The sequence below is a fragment of the Vollenhovia emeryi genome, unplaced genomic scaffold (assembly GCF_000949405.1).
Source record: "Vollenhovia emeryi isolate VEMERY1.0 unplaced genomic scaffold, V.emery_V1.0 DF939163.1, whole genome shotgun sequence".
NCBI lineage: Eukaryota > Metazoa > Arthropoda > Insecta > Hymenoptera > Formicidae > Vollenhovia > Vollenhovia emeryi.
The window spans coordinates 262,272-275,741 of record NW_011967203.1 but is presented as its reverse complement, the minus strand read 5'-3'; the positions used below and the strand labels follow the sequence as shown (position 1 = coordinate 275,741).

Here is a 13,470-nt window from a genome sequence, read left to right as displayed (position 1 = left end):
TGTATGCGTATATAAAAATATACATATATGTATAAACGTAAATTAATCCCTTTTCTGAAATTAAAAGAGGAAATTCTTCTATTATAAGATAGGCTCATAATATGAGATGGCGAAATTTCCTCTAAATTAATAGACATCATCTGTTGGCTTCATTATGAATTTATTGCCCTTCGAGTAAAATTTATTTAGTGGAAAATTCATTAGATCGTGTAAACGTTGCAAAAAAAGATTTGAGGATCAAATTTGGCTGTTGAAAACCTGCTATTTCATATTAGAAGCCTATCTTACAATAGGGGACTTTCCTCTCTTCTATTAAATAAAGTGCCACTGATATGGTACACTGATAAGTGCAGCTCTGCAATGTTATTTAATTGATTAATTTTCCACTTTAACTTATAAAAAATAAAATGTTTTAAATCAATATATCTTATTAGTTATTACATGGATAATAATATAATTATTTGAAATTAGTTTTTTAATGATGTCAGTTAAATTTGTTGATAATTCATCGAATAGATTTTATTTTGCAACTAAAACAATAATAGTTTTGTTGTTGAATCTATAATCTTTTATGGTCATTAAGTCGTGTGTGCGTAAATACTGATTCATCGTGTAAGAGTTTAAATATGTGTACAATACGCACTTGTAATAAAACACAACGGATTCAATGGCACACTTCTAATAATAGCAGTTGATCTTCAGAGAGGTTGCAAATTTGAAACTAAGAATTTAATTACGATGAAATAGAATAAAGTTAACCTTTGACATTTTTTTATTTTATAAACAATAATCGAAGATAACATTTTAATTACTCGGTTATTTATTTATTATTTATTTGTCTAACTATTACAATGTATAGTATGTCTACGTATGAGAGAATGGTACAGAAATTTCAGAAGATACATCGTTATGAGCAAAAATAGACACTAAAAAATAACTATTAAAAGCAAATTTCATGCGGCTGCCAAATTTAATACATTAAATACTATTACATAGGTATATAATATGTAGACAAATAAATAAATAATAAATAAAGATAACAAAGTTTTTTATGTTTATATGTAAAACATATTTAAACTTATGTAAAATGCACAGTACCTTCGATTACAAATATCCAGATATCCGGTGTGCAATGAGAAAAGATGAAGAAATTTGGATAAAAATTAGTAACGTCGGTTGCAGTGAAAAAGATTTCGTATTTTATGAACGGAAGGATGTTTTTCAATAAACATGCAGCAGGTAATTGAGTAGTAGTACACTTGTGGCTGCTGCTAACCGCAGACTGCATGCATTGCTGACTGTTCATCGCTATGTATCTTTAGATATCTATCTCCCTCCCTCACAAATTACGTAAAGCTTGATCGCACATAGCGCGCAAATCATGAATGTTGCTGTGTCACTATTATTACATCAATCAATCGTAATATCTTTTATACAACACACATATTTTCTAACAATTATCTAAAGAAAAATTTTATTTAACTAGATAACCGGAGGCGATCTATTTCTAATTCTATATTACTTGATGTATTCTCTCTTTCAAACTTTAACGCAACTTGCTCGCAAGTAATGTATTATTTAATAAAGTTTGGGATACTTAATTTATATACTTTTTAAATAAATATTGAAATTAAAATTTTATTGGTTCCCATGAGTTCTCGTAGTAGAAGGTGAAAACTAATTTTTTTATTGAGGTCCCTTGAGACCCTAAAATTGAGTCGCGTCGACTCATGATACGAAAAACAGTGACGATTAAAAGACTACGAGTACCTTATACAGGGTGTTATGTAATACCCATTTCACCTCTTATTTACGGATAGAGCGGATTAGACTGAGTTGAAAATCCTGTACTATTTTGCAATTTTTCCAATACTTAACAAGTTATAAATTATTAAAAATCGCTGTCTTAGCTTGACCTACCGCCCAATTCAAGTACGCGGCGAGATGCCGCCATCGGGCGATTGACGTTGTCTAGGCGTGCGGGGAATTATTTAACATATGGCAACGGCTACATATAATAAACAACTCCTCACTCACCGATTGCGGAACGGCAGCATCTCGTCGCGCGCTTGAATTGAGCGGTAGGCCGGGCTAAAACAGTGATTTTTAATAATTAATAACTTGTTAACTATTACGAAAATTGCAAAATGGTACAGAACTTTTCAACTTAGCCTTGTCCGCTCTATCAGCAAATAAGGGATGAAACAGGTATTAATTAACATCCTGTATATAAATGAAGATCTTGGTTACACCTTTGATACATATGTAGATCATGTGCGAGTGATAAGATAATGGCACATCATTGAAACATTTTAGCGATATGTTTAAATGTATAGTCATCGGCAATGAATCGTTTCGCAAGAGTGAAAGTGACTTGTTTTTCCATTCTAGTATATTGACGCATTATCAACGAGTGGGGAAACAACAATTTTCCCTCGCGAAATGATTCACTGTCGGTCAGTGTATGCTACATAGTTGAACTTATTTATGAACTTGTTTATGAAATGTAATAATATAATAAGTATTCCACATATTTCTACTAATAAGAATAGGTCATAAGTAAGTAAATATAGTTCGTAAAATATATTTTATATAATCCAAGTTTTCAAATTTATATGGTTTTTGAAATCTTAATAATCCAGTTGAAACCAGTTGCAGTTTTTAAGTAAATAGAATTAAACATAAAATCAGTATTAGCGAAACGAAAGATTAACAACTAATTCTAAATAATGTGCATAAATTATATAATTATAATAATTTACCTTAATATCAGTAGAGTCTCTTTAGTTATGAAAATTTGAACTTAAATTTGGTTAGCTGTTATGTTTTACTATTAAAGTAGATAAAATTGATAAACATTATCCACTTGATCGTAATTCTACATTTAGCCGGACCACTATATTACAGCAGAATCACATAAAAAATGTTTATTATATGTCTCTTTACTCTAGAAGTTCAGATAAGATAATTGTTATACTTTTCTGTTGTCTTTATATTATTCTGATAAGAGCAGAGATGTTTATTTCAGTCGATTGTAACGTTTATGGAGACAGAGTTACGTGGAAGTTTTAAAGACAATTGATTATGTACTCGATTTACTTGGTAAGATATATTTTGCTAGGCTTTTATAACAATTCACAATTTTATTGTATATTTTGTTTTATTTATCATTTTCAACAAATATGATCGACATAAAACAAAATTTTATTAAATAGTTATTTTAAAGTTTATCTCACACACAATTTGCTAAATAAATCACGCAGTCCTGCTATTACAGCAATTTTAATTATTTGTAAGAACCTCTACATTAAAATATAACTATGCTATTACTGTTTCTAGAACTTATTGTTAAGACTAGATTTATTCTAAATTCTAAGAAAATTATTTATCTTTATCAACCATTTCGATAGTTCTTTTACCAGGCAGAAAAGAGTCTATTTGCCCCATTTGATGCCTGGTAATATCTATTCGTAAGAAATAACTGTATGTATGCACGTACGTACGTACAAATATATATACATATATTTATATTTTTTAATTTTGAAATAAACTTGTATATACTTAAATAGCACATATCTTCCTTTTCACATATCATTCATAATATAATATAAATATAAACAAATGTGTTACATGCAGAGACATATTATAAATATATAATTTATATATGTTTATGTATTTTACATATATTTTTAGTATAATTTTGACATAAATAATATTATATATCATTTTTTAAATAAAATATATATACAAAATAATGAAATATATTACATATATTTTCACCTACATTTAAAAATATATTTTTTCCATGGGGTAGAGAATAAAAAAATTGAGTTTGTAACAAATTACGCTAAACTCGTACACTCAGATGCAAAAAAAGCGGTACACTAAAAATTTGGGAAAAATTTGCCAAATTTCAAGTGATCATAACTTGGTAAATAATGAAGATAAAAATAAATATAAAAATGAAAAATGAAGCTCCAAATGTCCTCTTTAAGAATATTTGAATGGTAATTATGCTCGGTTATTTGTTTCAAAATGGCGAATGATAAAGTGAGAGGATGCAAAATTGAGAATCGAACATCCGAGTTTGTGACGGTGCATGGCGTGAATCAGGTACCACAGCGTTATAATGTAGCGAAGTGCACATGAAAGTATAGAGTGTTAGCTTTAAAATGCTTGTTTACCGAGCACAATACGAACATTTTTCGCGGAGTTGCACATTTGAAGAAAAAAAGCGTTTTATTCTTTAAATGTGCATAACTCCGCGAAAAATAATCATATTGAGCTCGGTAAACAAGCATTTTAAAGCTAACACTCTATACTTTCATGTGCACTTCGTTACATTACGCTGTGGTACCTGATTCACGCCATGCACCGTCACAAACTCGGATGTTCGATTCTCAATTTTGCATCCTCTCACTTTATCATTCGCCATTTTGAAACAAATAACCGAGCATAATTACCATTCAAATATTCTTAAAGAGGACATTTGGAGCTTCATTTTCCATTTTTATATTTATTTTTATCTTTATTATTTACCAAGTTATGATCACTTGAAATTTGGTAAATTTTTCCCAAATTTTTAGTGTACCGCTTTTTTGCATCTGACAATGAGTGTAGAATTTAAGAAAGTAGTAAATCTTTTTCAAAATCAACAATTATATATGCTATTTTGCTTCACCCAATACATATAATTAACTAGTTTGCTTAAATAATTTTTTAGCCATTTCTTTCAAATCTTTTCTCGCAATTTTTCCTGAACCTGTATATGGAAATGTCTCCAGAAATACCACTCCGGCCCGAAGTTTGTGATGATCCATCATATTTTTCGCCACAAAATCTATCAGTTCTTGCTCCGTTTCCTGCAGAAACAAAATTTAATAGTGTTAGAAGAAAGAATATTTTAAATTATAAAATTAATATTTTTCACTCCGCATTGAAAGAAATGTAGTATGTAAAATATGTAAAAAAACTATACTTTGTTGCAATACATAATTACAAAATTAACATTTTATAAATCAAGAACACAAAAACTTACATATTCAATTTTATGAATGTGAAAAAATCTTGACAATGTAATTACGAGTTTTATACCTACTAAAATTTTGAAAGCACTAATATTGTTTGTTCCAACATTTGTTTTACAAGATTTATTATATATTTTAGTATAGAAAGTTACCAAAAGCGTAAAGACAATATTTGCATTTTATCTTGAAATTATCTTTTTTACCGAGTGAGATTGCTTCACAGTTATCGAATCCGTACTTGTTAAACTAGTACAAATATCTTCCACCATATCTGAATAAACTTGCAAATCTTTCTATTTGTCTTAAATGATCTCAATCTCACTCTCTAAAAGTCAATTAGTGCATTATCACTGAAAACAGTTCTAAGTATAGCACTGAATTATTTATTACCGTGAATCAGTAAATACTCACTGTTTTCAGTGATAATCCACTAATTGCCCATACAACACGTATGTCTAAAAAACTTAAAGACTTTTTTTACATGTCTGCTGTTTGGGTGACTTTTAGCGAATATATGTTCCTGCTCTTATATGAATATTCTCTATTCACTAGGTTTTTAAAACAATATTCCGCGGAATATGTAAAATCTGTTTGCAATTTATCTATTGTTAATGGACAAGTTTTATTTTGCCAACTCTCGTTATACAACTTAATCGTGTTGCAACAAAAATTGTACCTTGGCGCCAGGCTTTTTGGTGATGTAAGCGAGAGGATGTTCGTCGTCTAATGCATGAGGTATCGATATTACTGCAGCTTCCATTACTGCTGGATGCGTTATCAAGACACCTTCGATTTCTCCGGGTGAGATCTGATATCCTCTATATTTTATGAGTTCTTTTATCCTGTCAATAATGAACAATTCTCCGTCGTCATCAACATAACCGATATCACCCGAGTGTAGCCAGCCTAAAAATATTCCAAGTTTTTTTTGCGATATTAAATTTTTATGATCGTCAATTACAGTCTTTTAGTTTTAATAACATACAATTTATTAATTTTGCACGCATCATTAATTCATATTTTTTATTTTATTATAATTATTATAATTGTAACAGACATACATATGTATTATGGTGGGCGTACCTTCCTCATCAATCGTACTTTTGGTTGCTTCTGGATTTCTATAATAACCGTTCATTATGATCGCAGATTTTACCCATATTTCTCCCGACTGATTCGGACCAAGTACTTTCCCACTTTCTTGGTCGACAATTTTTATTTGCACATTCTTAGTTACCGTTCCGCAAGATCCGTTCTTGTGACTTGGTAATTGCAATGTTACGAGACCACCAAGTTCCGTCATTCCTAAAGACACAAACAGTAGATATAATCGAAATTTACAGTACACATTAATCTATGTATATGAATGTTTCACAGCATTATAACGATATTTACCATAACCTTGCAATATTTGAACGTGCGGTAAAGCAGACTTTAAATCTTCCTGCACCTTTGGCTTAATTATTGCGCCACCGCCTAGTATGACTTTCAAAGATGGTAATGAATATTTCTTTACGTATCCTGCCCTGACAAATCGATTTATCATACTCGAGCTAAGAAACATAACAGCTACCTAGATAAAAACAATTTACTTTTAAGTTTGGATGCATTTTTATATGTAACTACGCAATTTAAACAAATAGATATTGAAATCGCGACTTTACATTCTTTTGGAGTAGCAATTTGTCTTGCAATGACGGCAATCAAGATAGAAACCCTTATACATAAACGTGGGTCGTTAGACGGTAAACAAGTTTGACAGAAAATTAAAAATATTATACAATAAAAAAATTATTACTCGTAGAAATTATTATTATAAATAAAATTGTACAATATAAAAATATTACAAGTTGCTTGTGGAGAGGGTCAACTCAATTTTATCATAGGATTCGAGACTGCAGAAACTAAATTATTGACGCTATAAGAATCATCTGCATCAAAAAGTGAATTAGCGGGTCAGCATTTCCGTCATCAGAAAATGAAGAATCTACTTTAATTATTTTTTAAAAAATTTTCTTATACAGGGTGTACTAAAACCACCGGAGGTCCTCTTAATGACAGATTCCTTAGAACATTTCCAGACGAAAATCCTAATACAAAAGTGTCGAGGCTATAATAGTTTTTAAATTAGAAGCGATTATTTTCCACAAATGATAGGGCTGAAATTTGGTGCGCTCAAGCACGGCGAAATGACAAATGATATAAGTGCTCCTATGAATATCGCTCTTTTTATGATGTTATGTTTATTGTATAAATTTACAATATCACTTGTCATTTCGCCGTGCCTGAGCGCGCGAAATTTCAGTCCTATCATTTGTGGAAAAAAATCGCTTCTAATTTAAAAACTATTATAGCCTCGACACTTTTGTATTAGGATTTTCGTCTGGAAATGTTCTAAGGAATCTGTCATTAAGAGGACCTCCGGTGGTTTTAGTACACCCTGTATATAGTAACAAAAATTAAATTTTGTCAAATAATATTACTTTAAATTTCTCAATCAATTGGCAGGTCGTCTCCTCGTCGAAATCCGGATAAAGAATCACTGTGGCACCCTGCGTGATTGCTTTCACGTTCAACATTACTCCACTGATCCAATAAAGAGATGAAAACCACAGTGTTGGTACGTTAGTCATATCCAAGTTGTTGTCTTCGCTAATGAGTAACATAGTGTAGTTAGACAGTTCAACGCCTTTTGGCATTCCTGTTGTACCCGACGAATGCATGATACATGCTGTCTTCTTGATGTCATCGAGCGCGACGTAACGGAAATTTGCCGCTTCCTCATCGTTGCAATTTTTCAGAATATCGGAGAACGAAACCGCGTCGGCATGCTTGCCGAAAACCACCACCGTGGAACTGTAATTCTTCTCTTTTAACGCCCTCAAGACGACATCCACGGATTTCTCACTGCAGAAGATCGCCTTTGGCGTAGTCAGTTGCAAAACGTGCAGTGCCGTTGCTAATGACAAATACGTCACAATTAATAAAGAAGTAAACACTATATATGGTAAATATTGTTGTACAATCAAATAACAAAAATTATGTCTGGTTATCGCAAGACAGGACAAATTGTAATTGTATGCATTGGTATCGGAAATTATATCTAATTCACTAATTTAATCGAATGCAATACGTATACTCTCTAAAAGCCAATCAGTGGATTATCATTGAAAACAGTGAATATTCACTGATTCGCATAACTATGTGTATAGCGCTGATTGTGAGTTATTCGCGATTATCGTCATTGCGCTGATTGACTTTTAGAGAGTAGGAACATTCAACAATAATTAGGTGTTCTGGAGATCTTACGCAGATCCATGCCCTCATTCCACGGGTTAAAGATGGCGTTGATATAAGTTGCCGCAATACAGGGCACAATGGAGTTGGGATGATTACTCGTGCATACACTAATGACATCCCCACACTTGATTCCCTGTTTTTGCAGCCACAATGCACATCTCGTCACTTTATCTTGAAACTCCGCGTACGTAAACCTTTCTTCAGTGCATGCGTCCAACTGTATGATATTGTTATTGTACACATAAAATTCCAGTTACAACACTATTATTATACAAAACAAAAACTTAATTGTCTATTGTAGAATTAATTTTACAATTAAAATATCATTCCAGGTTTTAAAACATTATAAAATTCCTCTGGAATCAATGCTTGTTACGCTAACAAAATTACTTGTTAAATCAATTTGAAGGCAAGTTAATATTTACATTTAAATAATATCTGTTTGTATGATAAATATTATAAAATGTTATAAAAGTACAGACTAATGGAAATAAGTTTAAATTACATGAAGAATATTAAAATTATTTATCACAGATTTAATAGCTAACTTTTATTGATAATATCACAAGATTAATTTAAATACAAGCCATTGCGTTAATTACTTCAGTCCTTATCTTCGTATATCTAACAAGTTTGTGCTAACGTAAATAGATTACGTAAAATATTCTCTAATATGTTAATATTTGCGTAGAGTAACACTATATGCATAATAAAAAATGCATATCATCATCGCTACAAACTATATTAAAACTATATTTTTCAAGAATATTTCCATTATTGTGCTTGGTATCCAACATTAGAATATCAATATATATATGTATATGTATATTTTCTTTTAATTTGTTTATTTTATGCCTTTAATAAAATTAATTTTATATACAAATTAGTAAAATTCGTATGGCTCAAATGTGATAAGCACAAATTTGAAAGAATAAAGGACTAAGGCCGGTATTCATAGTCCGTTCTTATATTTAAGATCATCTTAAGTATACTCTTAATGTGTTTTTAACCAATCGCAGAGCTGTATTAGCTTCTTAAGACAACACTCAAGATGATTTTGAAATAAGAATCGACTATGAATACCGGCCTAGAGCCGTGACAGGGTGATAGTGTCTGAATATTTTACTCTAAATTTATTGCGAAAAAATATCTCGAAATAATTTTATATAATTTAACATATATCGTATAAACAAACTGATCAAAACGCAACAACGATAAATCCCACCTTTATTGTGTTTTTAATATTAATTTTTTAAATCCTGATTTATGTTTTCGTTAAATGTCTCTTTCGTATTTATTAGCTATACATTAAAAGAGTTTTTTTTAATATTTTGTATTAATATCACGTGTAAATGTCGACTTACATGTGCGATTTTATCCTTATGGTTTTTCATGCTAATCCACATTAGTTCTCCGAGGCTTTTGTACTTATTCGATGTATGCGTCTCTTTTCCTTTGTAAACGCCATTTTCCACGGTAAAAGTCTACAAATAAGTTAAATGTTTTAATAATTCGTCTTTGCCCTCTATAACTTTAAGCCACGTTTCACATTACTCATATATTAACAATAACTTTTATTTGCACTTCTTTATCAATACATAATTTATTACTTGTTCATCAATACATCCATTACGCATTTCGACACTGTGAGTACGTCACAATACCTGCTAGGCCTCAAATAGTTTTTTTATTGTATTTCAAAAATTTTCAACGACATAAAAGCAACAAATATTTTAGTATATCGATCTATTTTGTATCAACAGAACAGAATTTGACGCTATGTTGTAAGGAAAACTCATATTCAGTAGCTACTTACCTTTTGATCTGCAACCATTCTGCTGAAAATACTCGGGTTTTGTCGGATGTAAATGTGAAATCCTAAATGCAATTGATCGATGTCACTAACTTTAAATTCAAGAGAATATCATTGCATTATAAACAAATTATATATATTGTGCAGAAAGTGAATTTATTAAAAAATAAAAGCACAGATTTGTTATAATTTAATTTTAATTATTATATCACTAAAAAGTTTTAAAATAATTAGTTTTATTTATTTATACTATGAGATAATATTCTGGCTAGAAAATTTTAATAATTGAATCTGTGAATTACTTTTTACAATTAGCAAAGTTTAGTTTTATTTTGCTAATTGTCAAATTTGCATTTCTGAAAAGCAGCTAAATATAAAGAAACCAAAGTGGAATCTAAAATTTTGGCATTTTTTTCTTTAAAAATAATCAAAAACAATTTTAATATTCTTATTTACTTTTATTTATTTTATTTTATATTATTTACTTTATGTCAATTAATCAAGTAATCAAGGTATAACGAGTATGTATAAGGCTGGTTCTACATTGACCGTATCGCAGCGTCGCAAGCGTCGCAAATCATAGATTCGGCCAATCAGCGTTGACTTATAACTAGTCTACGACCCTTGCGACGCTAAGATGCGACTAATGTAGAACGACCTTAAGAGATAAAGATACATCAAATATGAGATAAGCTCTTAGTACTCGATCGCTACTAAAAGAATCACTTTATAATTACTGGAAGAAGTAAATTATTCTAAACAACAATGCAAAAATAATACAAGACCCAGACACACGATAGAGTATAACGTTCATAAAAAAAAGTTAATTATGAAATGTATAATACCTTTAGTCTCGCAACTGAGTCAATATAACCAATATATCCAAAAAAGATTACTCAAACTTAAATGAAGCTCGGTAAAACCGGTTGCAATAAAAGGAAATATCTCGGATCTAGAAGACGGAAGAGTTTTTGCTTGACGTAAAGTTCATTCCTTCAAGAAATATGCAGTAGACATGTGAAGAACGAAGTGCATACGAACGCGGATAAAAGTCGACTGTTATCATCTTACTGACTACCTATTACTCATGTCTTGCGTATATAGTTCTAGAGATCCCTCTCTCTAACTTGATAATTGACATGTAGACTATACGAACTCTTCAAATCATAAAGTTTGTAGAACCATTGTTCCTGATACAACGTAATAACAGTTACTTGACATTTCTTCATACATTCTTATGGTATGACATGAGATAAATTGCTGAAGTCGATAATAAAAGGTGTACTTTTAGTGCTCTGTATCTTACGTATTTGCGCATTTTATGTATTTTTTATTTCAGAATTTAATAACATCTGATTACATGTATTGACTCGTTGAATATCTCGATATAGTTTTGTGCAACTTAATTTTTTATATATTAAAAATTAAGTTTTAATGTAAAAACTCGATAGACAAACTATAAAAAGAAGAAAGTTAAAAAACATTTTGTAATTGTTGCATATAAGGACACAGAATATAATCAAAAATAGCTCAACTTTCTAAAATAGAGAAGATATGTTTTTCTTTTTAGTTTCAAGACGCAGTCAACAGACATCTACATAGATACATTTAGTTTCAAGACATAGGTAAGTATATATCTAGATACATGCACTGCAAAAAGTCATAATGAAATATAGCAGACATTCCAATGCAATATAAATTATCCGCAAGATAGTTTGCAAAACAAACCTGTTTGATTCACCAAATATCTGACAAATTAATGTTATACTTTATTATGTTAACTGAAATGCTTATATATAATAATCAATTAGTAGTTACGTGTAATCAGTTTAAAGCATACATTATTAAAATATATAAAAAACACATAATAAAAAGGAACAATTTATCTCGCTACAATATTTATGGGTTTATGTATATAATATCATAGTTTCAATTCCACAGTGCAAGTCTTTCATAATATTCTATCTATATAAGTATACATTAGGTTATTACGGAAATATTGCTAGGCTAATGCTGTTAAGGCCAACGCTAGACTCAAGGTCGAATTAAATTATAGATTAGAGCCACTTATACATAGCATTGAAATTATAGGCAAAGGTTTGACTGTCTCTGATGGTTTTTATTGATCAATAGTCAATTATAATGTAATATGTATCGTTTAAGGATGCAAGAGCCGGATAGCTACATATCTTGGCAGCAAATATTCCAGTCCTCGATCAACATCAATACTATTTACGTAATTGAAGAAAAACTGTTTTTCAGACAATCACCGCCGCAAATGGATCACGCGAACGGTATGCTTTACATAATCCAATGACACGATAAAATGTTAATGCCTGTTGTTTAATAAAAAATCATGCACGCGTAAATATCACTAAAAATACCTTTTTATATATAAACTTAACTATAAAATTAATAATAAAGAACTTCTTGTTGATCTAACTGGCAATATATTCTTCAGAGGAGTTACATCTGTTACGACGTTTCGACCTAAATATCAGGTCCTTATCAAACGGACTGCAAACCAACATGTCACAGTTTTTTTTTTAAATTACAATAGTAGAGTTACAAAAAGAAGGAGAAATTGCACATATATGTGAAGTTGCCTCGTGTATAGACGTTAACGGAGTATAAATTCTAGCAGCCACGCATGTCATTGTCAACGCAAGAATTTGGTAGAAGATTGATTTTAACTAAAATATCATGTCCGTGTGCTATAACATTCCGGTTTGAACTAAAATTATAGGTAAAACCAGGGACAACAGATGACAAACATGACCTACAGCGCTTTGATAGCACAGTCATATAATACATTTAGGTTCTCTGTGTCAGTGTGTAAATTTATTGTGTTGGTTGTGTTTTTGATGAAGAACATCTCTGCTATCTCCCGCTTTCTAATATTTTTTTCGCTGTGTAGAATAATTGGGGCCGACCAATTGAATTCATATTCATTATCTGTTCGATGTCTACTAACAACCAATTGATTATTGGCGTGTTTTTAATATCATTTTTGTGTTCCTTAATTCGAGTCTCCAAGTGGCGTTTTGTTTGCCCAATGTAGGAAGCGTTACAGTCGTTACATTTTATACAATATACTACGCAGGTTTTCTTATCTCTATTTAGCTGGTCTTTCCCTTTTTTGATTAGGGTGTCAAGTTTCTTAGGAACTGTGAAGACGGATGTCAAGTCTATTTTTTCAATTTTCTGCTTATTTTTTCACTCAGGCCCTTGATGTATGGGAGTGTGATGCATGTTTTAGGATAAAAAAACATTAAGTATTTCAGAATTATAGGTAAAGATTGGCTAATTAAATTCGTAAAGTTAAAGACA

The 13,470-nt window shown here is 30.6% G+C and overlaps 2 protein-coding genes across 4 annotated transcripts in view; both read right to left on the bottom strand.

Moving 5' to 3' along the window:
• The window catches only part of LOC105564528 (4-coumarate--CoA ligase 1-like), a 10,011-nt gene extending 8,700 nt beyond the window's left edge, over positions 1-1,311 (bottom strand). Inside the window, exons 1-2 of one of the 2 annotated variants that reach the window (XM_012016958.1) lie at positions 1,099-1,311; positions 644-721 (exon numbers count right to left, since the gene is read on the bottom strand). The gene's annotated coding sequence lies outside the window, so the exon portion shown is untranslated. The remainder of the gene's footprint in view (positions 1-643; positions 722-1,098) is intronic. The other variant, XM_012016957.1, reaches the window with a different exon arrangement.
• A 3,326-nt stretch (positions 1,312-4,637) lies between these two features.
• Positions 4,638-11,219, bottom strand: LOC105564527 (4-coumarate--CoA ligase 1-like). 2 transcript variants are annotated; one of them, XM_012016955.1, is made up of 9 exons: positions 10,986-11,219; positions 10,144-10,232; positions 9,692-9,811; positions 8,337-8,544; positions 7,511-7,986; positions 6,423-6,600; positions 6,111-6,332; positions 5,704-5,933; positions 4,638-4,862 (listed from the first exon to the last, which is right to left on the bottom strand). In XM_012016955.1, the coding sequence occupies exons 2-9, from the start codon at positions 10,159-10,161 to the stop codon at positions 4,695-4,697; spliced, it is 1,620 nt and encodes a 539-aa protein (XP_011872345.1). In that variant the 5' UTR covers positions 10,162-10,232; positions 10,986-11,219; the 3' UTR covers positions 4,638-4,694. The 2 variants fall into 2 exon arrangements, with proteins under 2 accessions (XP_011872345.1, XP_011872346.1); XM_012016956.1 differs by having other exon boundaries at positions 10,144-10,205.
• Between the last annotated feature and the right edge of the window lie 2,251 nt (positions 11,220-13,470).